At 51.4% G+C, this 15,710-nt stretch overlaps 1 protein-coding gene across 8 annotated transcripts in view; it reads right to left on the bottom strand.

Moving 5' to 3' along the window:
• Nucleotides 1–15,710, bottom strand: part of Kazn (kazrin, periplakin interacting protein) — a 977,884-nt gene that overhangs the window by 98,078 nt on the left and 864,096 nt on the right. For 6 of the 8 annotated variants that reach the window (XR_013110333.1, XM_034502894.2, XM_076933798.1 and 3 more), the window contains one exon: nucleotides 5,274–5,465. Coding sequence is in view for 6 of the 8 variants with exons in the window: in XM_034502894.2 (XP_034358785.2) it covers nucleotides 5,274–5,465 (192 nt within the window). In the remaining 2 variants the exon portion in view is untranslated. Of the gene's footprint in view, nucleotides 1–5,273; nucleotides 5,466–10,746; nucleotides 10,768–13,370; nucleotides 13,634–15,710 lie in introns of those variants that run through there. The other 2 variants (XM_076933796.1, XM_076933797.1) reach the window with 2 other exon arrangements.

Genomic DNA, 15,710 nt, shown 5'->3' with positions numbered 1-15,710 from the left:
AGCTTTTTCGAGCCAGATCTTTGTCATGTTATGGTGGGCAAAAGAGGGAGAGAGGAGAAAACATATAGACGCCTCAGATGGTCAATGACAGGAAAATGGCTGAATAAATAACGGAGCCCCCATTTGGTGGAACATTACGCAGTCATTAAAAATTATGTCCTTGGGTCGTTATTTATTGTCATTGGAAATTGCTCGGCATGTTTAACACACTGTTAAAAGATTTTTTTTTTAAAGAAAAAAAATGAAAGAAAGCAATTTTCATGACTGCCACTTCAGTGATGCTGCAATTTACAGGGAAGTCGGAAAATGGAATCCTGGGAAATCGACAGATACCAGATGGTCCTGCAAGTTCCCACAGAGCACAGCGGGAGTCCTGGGGTGTATCTAGGGGTGAGTTTAGACACCCTCCAATTCTATGCTTCTTGCTTAGTCACGCCCTTCTTTTAAACTCTCAAGGAGACCCAAACACCTGAATCCAACATTTTCCGTACTCACCCCATGGCGGCAGACGCACCTTCCAAGCCGCCGGCTTCCCACACTTGAAGTCTCTTCCCAATCTGACATCAGCACTGGGGACCACTATTCTAATATCTGCTTGGGTCAGTGTCTACTTGGGTTCCCAATCCTCACCCAAACTGAAAACTTCAGGTCTTACTGCAAGATGGTGGAGCGGGGACCCTGCCAGGGAGGACGTCTTTGGGGCACTGCTTTTCCCTGGGGCCACTGGCTGTGAACACGTGTCCCTGCCATCTGCTGCCAGTTCTGCAGACACATGTCTGCTCATGTCTGCTCCTTCTCCTCATTATGGTGCATAAATCCCTCTGCCTGACCACCTGCCACCTGCCACATCTGTCTGTCTGTAATTTGTGTGCTCTGCGCAGTGGCCGGTGAGGAAGCTGAGTTCTTTATGATGCTGAAGGACTCCAGGTAGATTGCTCTGGGTGGCTGGAGGTATCCAGCCGTTAGCTTTTCAGGGACACTGTTGTCTTTGGGTACACAGGCTCTGGGGTCCCTCTGACCTAAAAGTCATACAGGTGGGCAGCTCTTAGAAGATCTGAGCAGACCCTGCCCCTGCCACCTGTCCATCACTTGGCTTCTGTATAAATCACAGTAAGCAATGGTCCATTCATCTTGCATGGTTCTCAAGCCTCTCTGCCTGTGTGAGGCCGCCAGTCTCATTGGCCCTGAAGGTAAGGAACATGGGTACTACCGTTACCTCAAAGGAGTGCGGGTTCAGGGGGGATAGGAACTTTAGATAAGGTCAAAGTTAATAACTGAGCTAGAGCCAGGTGTGGTGGCTCACGCCTGCAATCCCAGCCCTTGGGAGGCGGAGGCAGATGGATCACAGTGACTTAAAGATCAGCCTGGGCTTCTCAGTGAGTGCAAGGTTAGCCTGGGCAATAAAGGGAAATGTGGTATTGAAACAAAAAGGAGTAGATACAGCTGTGGTACAAGTTTAGTGCAACTCTGGCTCTAGAGCTGGCCACCCCATGACACCCTCAATCTTTTATCCCAGGCTGACTCCACAGTGGATACTGGCAGAGAGAAAGACAAGGTGCATTAGTGGGACAGAAAAGGCCTCTGCCTTGCTGGGCTCTGGGACTTTGGTCAAGTTGGTGGAACTGTTTGGGAAGGACTAGGAGGTGTGGCCTTATTGGAGGAGGCATGTCACTGGGGGTGGGCTTTGAGGTTTCAAAAGTCTAAGCCATCTTTCTCTGTCTCGTGATTATCTCAACATGAAGGCTCTCAGCTACTGCTCCAGCACCACACCTGCCTGCCTGCCGCCATGCTCCCCACCACGAAGGTCATGGACTTGCCCTATGAAACTGTCAGCCCCCAATGAACAGTTTTCTGTAAGTTGCTTTGGTCATGGCGCCTTATCACAGCAACAGAAAAGTAAGGAACGTTACAGCCCCAAGTCAGGGAAACACGCCTGTACTATTCACACGTGTGAACTATTCATGGTCAATGAAAATACTAAATAGAACATTCTAGAAGCCATTTGTAAGTTTTAAGTAACTACTTGCACATATATGTGTGTGTGTGTGTGTATGTATGTATGTATGTATGTATGTATATGTGTGTATATATATACATACATACACACACACACACACACACACACACACACACACACACACGTGTGGAGGCCAGAGGCTGATGCCAGGTGTCTTCCTCCACTGCTCTCCACCTTATTATTTTTCGAGCTACATCTCTCATGGAGCCTGGAGCTCACTGATTCTGCTAGGCTGGATGGCCAGAGAGCTCCCCAAATCCTCTCATCTCTGCCTCCCCAGTGCTGGGTTTACAGCTGTACACTGCATGTTCTGCTTTTGAGTCTGAAGAGAGCTAAGCACTGAATGCAGGTGGCATGCTCGCGTCTGAGATATAGCCCCAGCCCCTTGATGACTTTGAATAAGTAGTCGCGAGCGCTTCTGTTCTACTACTAGCTTCTCTTGGTAAGCTCTGACTGTGCCTACCATGTAAGGTAGCTTTTCTCACAGGACACATGGACAGAAAAACAAACAGGGCATGCAGGCTCTATACTATCCAGGCAACATCATAGAACATGTCCCCCAGCACACCGGGGTGTGGGATGCTCGCCCCACGCTCTGTGGGCTCCAGGGAGCTGGGTACCTCAATGCCAACATCGCCCTTTTAAATTCTCACCCCTGTGAAGCCCTGGATTCTTCCCTTTGCTCAGGTCAGGGTAGGATGTGGGGTCCAGGAGGGGAGCAGTGGGGTGAACAAGCTTGGGCCCTGCACATTCCTCCTGGCCCCTTAAACTGTCTCTTTCCAGGTCTTGAAGGGCAAACACAGCTGAGAATTCTGCCCTTGCCCAAGGACAGGGGAAGAAGGGTCCTCTGTTCCTGGAAGAAACTCCGGGAAAGGTACAAGAGGCAGATTCTGGTTTCTAGAGCCAGCACCAACTCTGGGGACACAGGAGTGTCAGGCTCAGTAAGATGCAGGACCTCAGCTTGCACAGCCTGGGCCGAGCAGCATCTCCCCCGGGAGACTCCACAGTGAAGACAGGAGGGACACTATGAGTTCCTTGAGCTGAGTAAAAGGAGGTGACCTAGGTCGGAATGGACCCCTGGATGGGAAATGACTTCCCAAGCATCCAACCATCTTGTACCTGCTGGACCACAAAATCTACCACCATCAATCCCCACAGTCACAATTACCCCGAGTGCGGTGGTTGGCATGAAAATGGTTCCCAGAGGCTCACAGGGAGTGGCGCTATCAAAAGCTATGGCTTTGTTGGAGTTGGAAGTATTATCACTTGAGTTTCAGAAGCCTAAGCCAGACTCAGTGGTCTCGCTCTCTCTCTTCCTGCTGCCAGCTGATCGGAATGTAAAACTCTCAGCTGGTTCTCCAGCACCATGTGTGTCTGCAGCCAACCCTGCTTCCTACCATGAAGACAGACTAAACCTCTGAACAGTAAGTCAGACCCAATTACTTTTTTGTTCCTTTATAAGAGTTGCCATGGTCATGGTGTCTCTTCACAGCCATAGAAATCGTCACTAAGACACTGACAAAATAAGATTCCTGCCAACGAAGTGGCCTTCAGAGCCACACACACTATCCTCCCAGTGGCTCCTTGCGGGTCCTGGGGATTTCAATAAAGTATCATATGGTCATCTGTTTGGTGAACCATGAATACCAAAGCTAAGGTCAGGGAATGCTGCTATAACCCAGGTGGCTCATTAGCCATCAGAATCCTCCTCCCTTCATGCTGTGAGACCTGCACCTGGGACAAAGCTGGACAGCAAGGAAGCTCATATCCAGACTCCTCACCCTACAGCGATGTGTGACCAGGCTCCTGCTAAGGACAACCTTTGATCCTCCACTGTGGTCCCTTGCATGGTGTCTCATGAACCAGGAGGCTCAAACACTCCCCTCCCACACCTGAGATGCTCGCCCAGGACCTGTCAAAGGGAAATCTTTCCTGCTCTATATGTCGTGGTGGTCTAAGAATCAGGCCAGTTTTGGCTTCAGGGACAAAGCTTTTCTAGATGCCTAGCAGGTACGTACAACCTCCAGGCCTCAGGTACAGCACACAACCATAAACTAACTTAAAACATGGGATTTTTTTTTCAATTCTTTACGTTTTATAATTGGACTTAAGGGTGACCTCTCAGATGACATTTATCAAAGGTTGAGTGTGCTTTGAAAGAGTAGGCAGCATGTGCGCCCCCAAAAGCTGTTCTCTGGAGACATTGTGGGGCCAACTTCTCAAAGCACCATGGCAGCTGCATCGTGGATGGGCTTCCTACCTTCCTCAAGGAACCTTCTGGAAGTTTCCCTGAAGCTCAGAGCATGGGCAAGACGCCTCACAGGAGAAAGGGGGCTGGGGGCTCTTTCAGGAAAGCTGGGCTACACTGGAGGCCCATTGGTCTGTGATGTTTGGGCAACTGGTGACCAAGGACTTGGTCTTCCTACACACCAGTACAATGTCTTCCCCAGCATCAGGGCTGCAGGATATAAAACCTCACAGGGTAAGTGCGCTTGTCTGAGTGGTGAGAATAAACCCAGGCCCTTCTCAGAACCCAGCTTGGGGAAACAGGAGTGACATATGGAGATATGTGATATCTCTGTGGGGCCCCCGGGAATGGGGCCCCAGGCATCTCTCCAACAGAGCCCAGCACACGCTCAGTCCCGAGCAGGGACATCCTGAAGGCTCCCAGGAACATAGGATAGACTCAGCAGTGGATCAGTGTCCTGGTCTGTCAAAGATGGCTCCCGAGGTCCTACCCACCCATCTCTGAGAATCTATGGGCAGTTAATGGTTGCTGAAGGGAGAGGAGACATTTGCTTTAGTGGTGAAGCCGCTGGCAAGTTGCCCAAAAAACCCCTCATGCAAACTCCTGTAAGCAACCCTAATGAGACTTGGTGGGGGTGGGGATGGGGTGGGGTGGGGCTGGGGGTGGACGTGGAGGGAGACTAGTTGGGAAGAGGAAGAGATCAGCAGGAGTGGGAGGGACAAGAGAAGGTGATAGGGACAAACACAATTAAAGTACACGTATGAGAATGTCATAACAAACCATTATTATGTAAAATATATACTAATGAAAAACCGCAAGTATATATATATATATATATATATATATATATATATATATATATATATATATATTTAAAAGCCCATTCACTTTTCATTCCTCAGAGCGACTGACACCCTGGGACAGGATGCAGTAGGAGCCAACTCCAGGAAGCTCAGAATGGCTGGGAGGGCCCAGGCAGGCCTCCCAGGTCTGTGCTCGGTCACTCACCTTGCAAGGCCTCTTTGGCTCTGGCCAGTTCCTGCTCCTTCTGTACCAGCTGCACCCGGAGCTCAGTGGCTGAGAGGACCTCGGAGCATTTGCCGCCCTGTGACTCCTCCAGGTCTTTTGCCAGCAATTCCTTTATCTGCCGGAGAAGGTGTACTTCCTCCTGAAGCTGGACCACTTCCTCCCGCAGGAGCACTAGGGGACAAAAGCACCTGGTCAGAGGTGGGGGGGGCCTGGGAGGGCTCAGGCTTCTCTTGTAAGCTTAGCACACAGAACCTTTCCCTAACTGGGCCCTGGCTCCGCCCAGTCCACACACATACAATCCACACTCCCGAGCATCCTCCCGGTGGCCACAGACTCATTGTAACCACGAGTCACTCCGTGCCTAGGGAAGGAAGCTTTGTGAGTGATCTCTCATAGACACCCCCAAACCTGAGCCTGGTACCAACAGGATCCTCCCTGCATGCATCAGGCCACTGAGGCTCAAAGAGGCTAAAGATCTCGGAGAGGCCAGGCTGTGCTATGTCACAGGTGTGACCCTGGCGGTTAGTCAGAATTCGAACACAGTGTCATACTGTGGAACTGGGGCTGAAGGGTGGGTACAGTTACATCCTGCAGGAGCGCATGCCTCCCGAGGGTTCTGCACCCCACAGAAAACACAGTCATTCACGGGTATAACCCCAAGAATGGGGGTACCATGGGTATAGGACATGAAGGCAGCTACATCCAACCCTGTGTGTTCATCCTGAGTGACCTGTGTCTTGAGAAGGGACCCAGTTAATCAGCCTTTAAAGATGAGAGCCCATGGGGATAGCATTTGCCACTGTAGGCCTTTGGACCCCAGTGTGTCCCTTTAAGCACCAATAAACCCCAAACTGCTGCAGGTGCTGGGTGCTGGGGGCAGTGGCACAAGAGGTGGGGTGCATACAGGTGGCAGGGTCTATGGACCTTCTTGATGACCACTCATACAAAGTCATATCAAGAATGATGTTACCAGGTATAGTGGCACACTTGTTTAACACCAGCCTAAGAAGCTGAGGCAGGGGGACTGTTGCAGGTTCAACTAGCCTGGGCTAATAATGAGTTCCAGGCCAGCCTGGGCTACAGAGTAAAGACTCTTACCCTCTAAAAAAGAGTGAGTCCTCATCTGGGTGACAGGAAAAGAACCAAGTAAAAGGGCAGAGTGACAGCACCGGAAGCAGCCCTAGAGCCTCTGCTGAAGGCAGCTCCAGCACTGTCCCCTCCTGTCCTAGTTGCTTGTCGCTGCAGCCGCCAGGCCCTTTCCCACTTCGAAGCTTTCCCAGTGACACACAGAGTCTGTGCTCCACCTCTTCCCCCAAAGATCCCAGAGCTGGGCAGTGGGGGTGGGGGAGGCGGTGCTTGCCCGTTCTTTCTCACACTGCTGGACTCCAGGGCAGGCTGCTGACCGTCCAGGTCTTTCCGAAAACCTAGAGTAAGTTTTCTGGGTCCTGACCTAGCCCTCACTCCTGGAACACTTCTCCAGGCAGGAGGTCTGATCATAAAAGGCCTTAACCACAGCCACCTGTGTCCTTTCCTCTGGCTTGCCATCTTTAAGGATACCGAAGTCTCTGGAATTCTTTCCTCTATCAATATCTTCATTTACCCATCCTGACAGAGTCCCTTTGTATACTCAACTTATTTCAGAATCAAGTGTGAGTAACTGCTGGCAAAATCCACTGACAGCACACTTTGCAGTTGGTTTTTTTCTTGAATACGTATGTGTATGTATGTATGTGTACACACACTCACACACACACACACACACACACACACAAATGAATGGCTTCTATGTGTCTTCAAGCCTCTCTAAGGACGCCACTAAGGACCCTTACTGTCTGTCCATGCAAGCAGCATGGTCTCAAGAGACCCTGTCAGTCTTTTGTCAATTCTTTTACAAATTTTATGTTCTTTCTTGAGGGCTTGTTTATTACAAACCACAGGGATTCCCAAGCAGTCAGGGCTGCCAGATTAAGAAAGTACAACACTTTAAGGCAACGGTGGCTCACACCTTTTAATCCCAGCACTCAAGAGGCAGAGACTGGCAGATCTCTCTGAGTTCAAGGCCAGCCTAATCTCCAGAGGGAGTTCCAGGACAGCCAGGGTTATAGAGAAACCCTGTCTTGAAAAACCAAACCAAAACCCAAGCCAGTAAAACAGGAGCTAACACCCCAGACGCATGGGGACCAGACCTCAGGGACGCCATTGGTCACTCTTAGGGTGAGTATATCCCAAGTAGCGAATGATCACGCTTATGCTTGGCGTGCATTTGTACCGTCCTATGTTCTAATTTGACTAGGTTGACTGTTTCTTCCCCACGGGGTTCACCCCTCCCACGGCCACAGGTGCAGGAAGCAGAGTGGCCCCGGGGACTGACATTGCTAGAACACCCCGAGGGACTGGGTGAAGACGGAGAACAGCAGTTGCTAAATTTGAGCTTGGCCAAGAGCAGAGATAGGGGTGGCCCTGGCAGCACAGGCATCAGAACAGGTATACCCAGCACAGGGGCCCCGCCCTCCAGCCCAGCCCCCATGCTGAAGTAGCCAATGGGAACCAGGCACACCTAACATGGGCCCAGGCTCAGAAAACCAGGCTGGAAAAACAACCAAGGGAAAACTCCTGGCTCCTGTAAGCTTACTAAGCACCCACACTGGCTGGGCAGGCTGTACAGCTTGCTGGCTCTGTCCTACACGTCACGTGGCAACCTGTCATGTGGCAGTCAGGGATCACTGCACAGGAAAAGGACTGTGTCTACAGGCCTCAGTTGTCTTATCTGTGAAATGGGGGTAAATGGCGGTGCGGCTCAAGGGTAGAATCGGTGCCTAGCATGCCCAAGGCCCTGAGTTCCAATCCCAGCCCTACTCCAAGCCGCTTAAATGTGCCTGGCTCCCTGCCTACAGTATTTTAGTGCCACCAATATGCACAGCTCACCTTGCCTTCTGCATAGAGGGGACTGAACACTCAAATCATCAGAAACCATGGACAATGAGGACCTGGAGAGTACGCTTGGCTTTCTGCCTGAGAGGGTTTGGTACTTTGCTGTGTGTCCTTGGATAAGACACTATCCATCTCTGGGCCTTTTTAGGGGTGCTCAGAGTGGACTAGCACTCTTTGTAAATCTAGATGACCGTTACTGCTCATATATGGAGACAGAGACTCTGGACTCTCGTGTGTAGCTGCACAGCTCAATGGTTGCCAGTAAGAACAGGTGGCTTACTGGGTTCAAATTAACTAAGGAACGAGCCAGGTTTCTCAGCTGCACAGGGCACGCCTGCTTCAGATGCCGGAGACTAAGGTACAGGGCAGACTACGGACCCTCCATTCCAGCCAGTGTAGACAGGCATTGGGGAGACGGGAGGAAGGTGCAGCAGCTGAGCCAAACACGTGTGCCCTGCTCAAAGGAATCTTCCAGGACAGCCCTGTCCTCGCCCAAACACAGAAAAGCAACAATACCATGAACCATACCCCTCTGCACCAGGAAACCATAATCCTCAGTCCTCTGGGCAGGGAGCAGGCCTGAGCACAGAGAGACCAACAAAAGCCACATTCAGGCAACTGTTGCTGGGAGATTCCTGCTCAGGGAGCTGACTGCTACCCATGGAACTAGCTTGCCAGCCCAAGAGGCCCCAGGTACCTCTTCCCTGAGGAAGAGAGGGTGCAGCGTACCATCCCCAATGGCACATCCACAACTGGTGACCATGGGAGCTGAGACCTGCCACTCCACAGCCTGCCCCCTTTAGTCTGCAAGAATTCTGCTTTTTAAGAAAATGTTATCTCCCAGCTCCGATGCAACTGAGGTTGTTTACATGACCAGTTCTCATCAGTAGAGTATAGGAAAAAAATTTTTTTGAGAAGGAATGCCACTTAAAGACAAACAGAGAAAAAAAAAGACTGAATCCCCCCCCCCACCATCTTATCTTCGAGAGTTGATTTAATGGCTAGAGCTGCAACAGCCACCTAGCAATAAAGAGGCAATCAATGTCTTGACTAGATCAATCCTCACAATAAGCCCTGAAAGACCAACTATCACACAGATAGTTCACAGATGGGGGGAGGGGGTTGGAGGCATACGGGGAGTTAAATGACAGGGCCAAGCTCACAGAAAGTCAAGAGCAAAGCCAGGCTTTGGGCCTGGGCGGTGTGATGTCAGCACCCTGTTCCAGCTTCTAGCACACAATCTAGTTCCGAGTTCTGAGACATACTCTGGGAACAGCAATGGCTGCAGATTTCTTCATATGCTCATCCTGGCCATGAGAGCTGGAGTCCTGGGCAGTAACTGTGGGGACCTCCATAGTGGTCAGACCACCTACTGTCCATTGTTAACCAAAATAGAAGGCTCTGGAGAGAAACCCAGCCTGTGGGTGACTTTAGCAGGAGAGTCCAGGTCGATCTGGGCTGGTGTGACAACAGGGTCATGTGTCCTCCTCATCCTCAGGACCCTCTAACTCCCCCAGGAGCTCGATCGTTCTTGCTCCCCATGGTGGGGTAGATCTCAGGGTCTCAGCCTTTGCCCCACGTTCATGGTCCCTGCAGCTCCTGAGAAGAATGTGGGGTTCCTCAGAGACAGAGATAGGACCTTGTCACCTGCACCATGGTACCAGACCCAGGTAGGGCCCTGGCAGGGCTGGGTCCACAGTGCTGGTGTTTCAGATAGAGGCAGGCCCGGCAGCTCAAGGCAGTTAGCAGGGCTCAATCATGGTTCCTCTACTTCCTGATGCGGATTCCTGGCATCTGATCTGAATGGGGGAAAAAAAAACGGAGCCAAGACTGGCTTCCCAGCCTTCAGCAAACCTCAAACAAAGCAACCGTCTCTCGGGCTCTGTCTGGCCTTTTGACACCGTGACACAATGTTGCTACCTACAAAGTCCAGGCCTTGGGAACTACAATGGAGCTAACAGTAATTACAGTAATAATAATAATAATAATAATAATAATAATAATAATTTATATATGATCTAAATCGTATAGTTTTAATTAAGTTCGCCACATTGTATAGGGCTGCATTCATAGCTATCATGAGACACACGCTGCCCAATAGCCACAGACTGGATAGAAATGTTCTGGAAAGTCTAAAGGGGGTCAAGGGCAGTTTGTCACCAGCAGTTTGTTTTGTTTTTGAGATAGGGTCTTTTTTTTTTTTTTTTTTTAAATAGCTCTGGCTATCCTGGAACTAGACTGGCCTTGAACTCACAGAGATCCACCAGACTCTGGCAGTGCTGGAATTAAAAGTTTGCCACCACGCCCAGCTCAATTTCATGATAGAGAATGTGTCCTCTGTCTTCTCGGAGAAGGCTCTGGTCTCAACACCAAGGGAACCCTGAGCCACAGCCTCCCTGACTTACAGGGTCAGCTAAAGGAGCAGTCAAGGCCCTTACGCAGACCCTGTCAAGGGAGAGAGAACAGAGCAGAGGGGCCAGTGTGAGGAAGTTGGGCCCAGGGACTGTTGCTGGCTACCTACCATGGAAGGACACGTGGGTCACCAGCCAATACACCTGCTCCTGAGCTCGGATTCTGCCTTCCTCCAGCAAAGTAAACTTAGGGAGGGAGCCATCCAGCCTGAGCTAACCTGTGCTCTCCAGCTGGCCTCTTCAGAAGGATACCTCGGTGGCTGTGCAGACTGACTTCCGTTTTTGGACTACCGACAAGAGGACCAATATTCCCAGGAGGGAAACTTGAGGCATATCTACAAGGAAAGACGTAAGAGAGGCCCAGGGCACTGAGAGGAATTACAGAAGAACAGTCACCACTGTCCCCTCCAGCCTTTTAGAAACTACACCCGTCACCCTTTCTGCTCCCCTGGTGGCACGTGCTAGGTGACAAGCTCCTTCCCTAAGGCCACAAGGCAACCCTCTCTATGGGCTGGCCCGAGGCTGACAGGTAGCCTGGCCTGAGCTGGCCTTGTTATTGCATGTCTGGGCCAAGTCCTATACAGCTGCCATGGCTGACTCGATAGACGTCTGAAGCAAGGTGGGATGAGAGAGAGGAGGAGGGGATCCCAAAAACAAGCGTGGGGAGAGGGTTGCTGGCAGCCCCGGGGCAGAGAGTGAGGCCTTCCTAGTGGTTCAGGTCCTCCCCTGTGCTACACTGTACAGAGGGGAAGAGAAGCATCTTGGCTGACAGGCACATTTGAGGCTGTTGGATCTCTCCTGCCTGGGTGGTACCAGCAACACCTCCCTGCTTCTCTAGGGTGCTTCTTAGTTCCTTGTGACATTGGTGTTCCATCCTCACATGACCCCTCGGGGATAAGCCATCAAGGCATCTTAAGGGATCTGAAGCCAAGGAACACAGTTGGAGGGAGGGGGATAAACCGGGGTTGCTCTCTCCTGAGAGTGTCAGACTAGAAGCTGACTCCAGGTAATAGGCATAGCTTCTTTAAGCTCAATCCCCCCCCCCCCCGCTCTTCCCATGGCTGGGCAGAGGATCCCCAAACCTCCCTAAGAAGTCATTACTGCTTCCATCTTTTCCTGGCATCCCAGAGGGACAGAGGTCCTAAGTATGGACAGTCTGCTATAGAGCCAGCTCTGAAAGTGCCCTGGATTTTGTGATAGTCAGAAGTGTCACAGGGAAACACAGGAAGAGGCAGGATGCAATGGCATCCGGTGTGTGCAGCCAGCCAAGAGGGCTGCAGACAGGCCAAGGTAGCTCCAGGGCTAACCGATGCAGCCTTCCTGGGCCTGGACCTTCTTCTATCTCGGGTTAGGCTTGTCTTGGTCCTACTTGGGGTGGGGAGTGGGAACTGGAAACAGTCCCCTCTTCTCAGACCACCACTGTTCCCAGCAGCCAGGTTCTCTGCCTGTCTTACCAGGCTCCCCAGGCCACTGCCCTTTGAAGCTGGCAGAAAAGGGGCTGGGGCTTTCAAGGACTCCCGTGTCATGTGATCTTGCCACTCTGAAGCTCTATTCCCAGACAGGAAGGACTATCACCTTCAATTGATGCTATCACTCATGCCCCACCCCACCCCCCCCAGGTCTGCAGAGCCCCTGGGTAAGGTAATTCTTAACTCCAGTTAAGGTGCGGCCGGGCATGGTGGGGACCAGGTGAGGCTACCTCTTTTTCTCAAACTTCATACCATCATTTATTTCTTTGGGGTGTGTTTAATTCGCCTGCCCTGCACATTAAACTGCTTCTGTGAGGACACTGGGCTAATGACCCACCATCTTGCTGCCTCAGAGGCCATGGTTACCATCTCCCCCCAAGGGGAGAGGCTGAGCCGTATATTCAGTACCTCAGAGCTTCAACTATCTCCTGGGACGGGGCTGTGCAGTGACTATGGGCTATGCTCTGGTGATGCAGTTAAAAGCCCTGCCCCGGGAGGGAGACTGTAGGAAGCCTGAGTGTAGGGGCAGACTCAAAACTTAATCTGAGGATTGTCCCCTGGGGAACACAGGGTCTCCCTGGTCTGCCAGGGAGTGTGAAGCTGCACACAGCCCTCATTGGGTGGTTCTAGCATCAAATATACTGTCTGGCTTGGGGGAGTGGCGGGGAGGTAGTGGGTGACTACACAGTCTGGCCAGGGAGGAGAGCAGATGAATGAATCTTGAACAGGTAACCAGTATTACACAGCCTCCATGCCTGGGCTCAGGTTTTTGGTGCCTCTGAGGAGCCAGCTACAATCATGTGCTTCGTTGGGCAGGATGGGAGAGGGCCGGATGGCCACCTCCCCCAGTCCTCTGTGTTGTTTTAGCTCTTATTAGAAGCGTCACGGTAACTACAGCTCCCCTAAATCTGGTTGGCTGACAGGGCTATCCTTGGCTCTTGGTACAAGGACTTACACAGAACTGATGGCCTGAGCCACAATGACACTGCTTCTTCTGAGAGGCTGGCTCGCCCACCTTTCCTTCCCGGTTTCTTTGCATCCCTGGATGAGGCTCTGCTGAGAGCTAAACCTGGCCATCTCTGGATTGAGACTCCCTTCACGTTTTATTATTTTGTGTATGTGTGTTCATGTATGAATGTGTACTTAAACGAGCTACTTACGGCATATACGTATATTTATACATATCTACTTAAGACAGGCTACTCATAGAATACATATATACTTAGAAGTCAGAAGACAACCCTAGGTGCCAGTCCGATTGTCACCTTTTCTCAGATGGGATCTCTTTGTTTTCACCATAGCATCTGCTGGGTTAGCTGGCCGATGAGGTTCCGAGATTCTCCCGTTTCTACCTCTTTCTTAGGAGCGTTGGGATTAAAGACACACGTCTTTGCTTGGGGTCTGAGGATCTGAACTTGGGTTCTCACACATATGTGGCAAGCATTTACCTTCAGAGCCATGTTTCTAAATCCCCTTTTCATTTTTGACACAGCATCCTCACTGGGCTTTAAAACACCACTTGGGACCCTCCCCTGGCCCCCTCCATCCCTGTCCTTCCTTCAAAAATGGAACTGGGTCCTTGACTGACCAATGCTGACTCACCCTGACCACTGTGAATGGTTCAAGGGAAGGCACGTGACCTAAGCCCGCCCACCCTGACCACTGTGAATGGTTCAAGGGAAGGCACGTGACCTAAGCCCGCCCACCCAGAGTTCATCCTCGGACTCCAGGTGCTCTGTGGCTGCTAGCTGCCCTCCTTACCACCATGAATAACAAGCAACAAAGTGTAGCCAAGGTAACACACACCACACCCTACAGTGTGAACACTCACTATAATGTTCACGCTAGTCTGAGCCTAGTTTTCTACCGCTTGCAAGAGAAACAGAATCCTGGCAAATCGATTCAGCCAGTTTTGAAGGAGCCCCCACCCCTACAACCATGAAGGCTACCTGCTGGGTGCCAAGCCCTCCAAGCTAAGATACTCCTCCAGACACAAAGAAGTGACGTCGGTTGATTTTACTTGCATAAGAGCTATAAGCTTCCCCTCCACAACTACTTCTGTTCCCACCGCTCTTTATCCTCAGGGACCAGCCTCTTGCTACCCCCACGGGCCTTGCTCCTCTTCTGCTACCCGCAGGTATCTTGGGGTACAAACCGCACAGCTCTCGAGTTCACAGCCTGGGGTGGGTATTCAGCTAGAGGCTGACACTGAGTTTGGACCAAGAGTCCCTCCTCAATCACACGCAGAAGAGTTGGGCAGCAAGCAGCATTTGTTCCAATCTAGAGATGCAAAGGCTGAGGGCGTGACTCAGTGGCAAAGTCTGGACCAATCAGCACAAGCAAAGGCTGAGGGCGTGACTCAGTGGCAAAGTCTGGACCAATCAGCACAAGCAAAGGCTGAGGGCGTGGCAGAGTAGAAAAGCCAGTCTAGCCTGTGTGAGAAGTCTTATGTTCCATCCCCACTGCTGCAAAAACAAGCTAACCCCAATTTGCAGGTGCGGAGCTTGGACAGGTTGGCTGGCTAGTTCAAGGTCAGAGAGCTGGTTCTGATGGCTCAGGCGTACCCCTGTTCAAAAGTTCGTCAGATTCCAAAGCTCAAAACCAAGCCCCTTCCCTAAATGGCACCCTGTGAAATACCACGAAAAGAGGCTGACCAGAGGGGTCAGACCTCAAAGTGGGCTTCTCTTTGAGTGACCTTTTTTCCTCCCAAAGTCAAACTCTAGAAAGGAAGTGTCCATGGGGTTGGAGTAGTAACACATTAATCACCAGATGGCCCTAATGTTCCCCTATCTTGTGGAGCCAGAGAGCTATGGGACTGGGAAGAGCAGGCCTGGAGCCAGAGTGGAGTGGAGGAGTGTCCAAACCCTGGAAGTCTTATCCTGAGATGGAGAAGAGTGGGGTCTCTGTCCCCCTGCCCCGGGCCTGCATGTCTCCGCACACACAGCCAGCCCTGTGGCCCCCACCTTTGCCTTACCAGAGGAGGTCATGTTGCCAGTAGCTAGGTTAAGCATCTTTTTCCATTATAAGATCATTTCAGGAGCGCCTGGAATCCCTCCTCATGCAAATGAAGCATCCCAGCACCCCAGCCAATGATGTACACGTTCCCCAGTAGCCCCTACTCACCACCAAAGGTTTAAATAGCTTTTGTCTCCCCCCAATAAACAGAACCAGTTCTCTGAAACTGCTCCTAGAGATTTGTCCTTTACCCATTCACCCATCCAGCCTGGCTAAGCTTCCAGCAGGCTGACTACCCTGAGGGAGAGAGGGACCCCAGCCAGCACTTCCTAACTTTACATAGCCTTCCCACTCCACTGTTTCCTTCCTCTGTCCACTTCCCACCAAAGAGCACACGATGGAACTATGGGAGGGAGACAGATGAGCAGGCATTTGTCACCCCACCATGCAGTGGCCCAGACCTTCAACACAGAAGCTCACGGCAAGCTGGATCCACCACCTAAACCAGGTCAGCCCACTCTGGCTTGCTGCTCCAGAGACCGAGCCAGCACCCCAAGCCTTAGTTTCCTCTCCAGCTGCCTCAGGCATCCATGGAGCCGATGCAAACCCCTGACACTGTCAGAGCGGGTTCATTCTGACTAGCTTTGAGG

This window comes from Arvicanthis niloticus, chromosome 5 (genome assembly GCF_011762505.2).
Source record: "Arvicanthis niloticus isolate mArvNil1 chromosome 5, mArvNil1.pat.X, whole genome shotgun sequence".
NCBI classification, from domain to species: domain Eukaryota; kingdom Metazoa; phylum Chordata; class Mammalia; order Rodentia; family Muridae; genus Arvicanthis; species Arvicanthis niloticus.
Note: the sequence above shows the minus strand (reverse complement) of the source record. Positions and strands in the feature narration are given on the sequence as shown.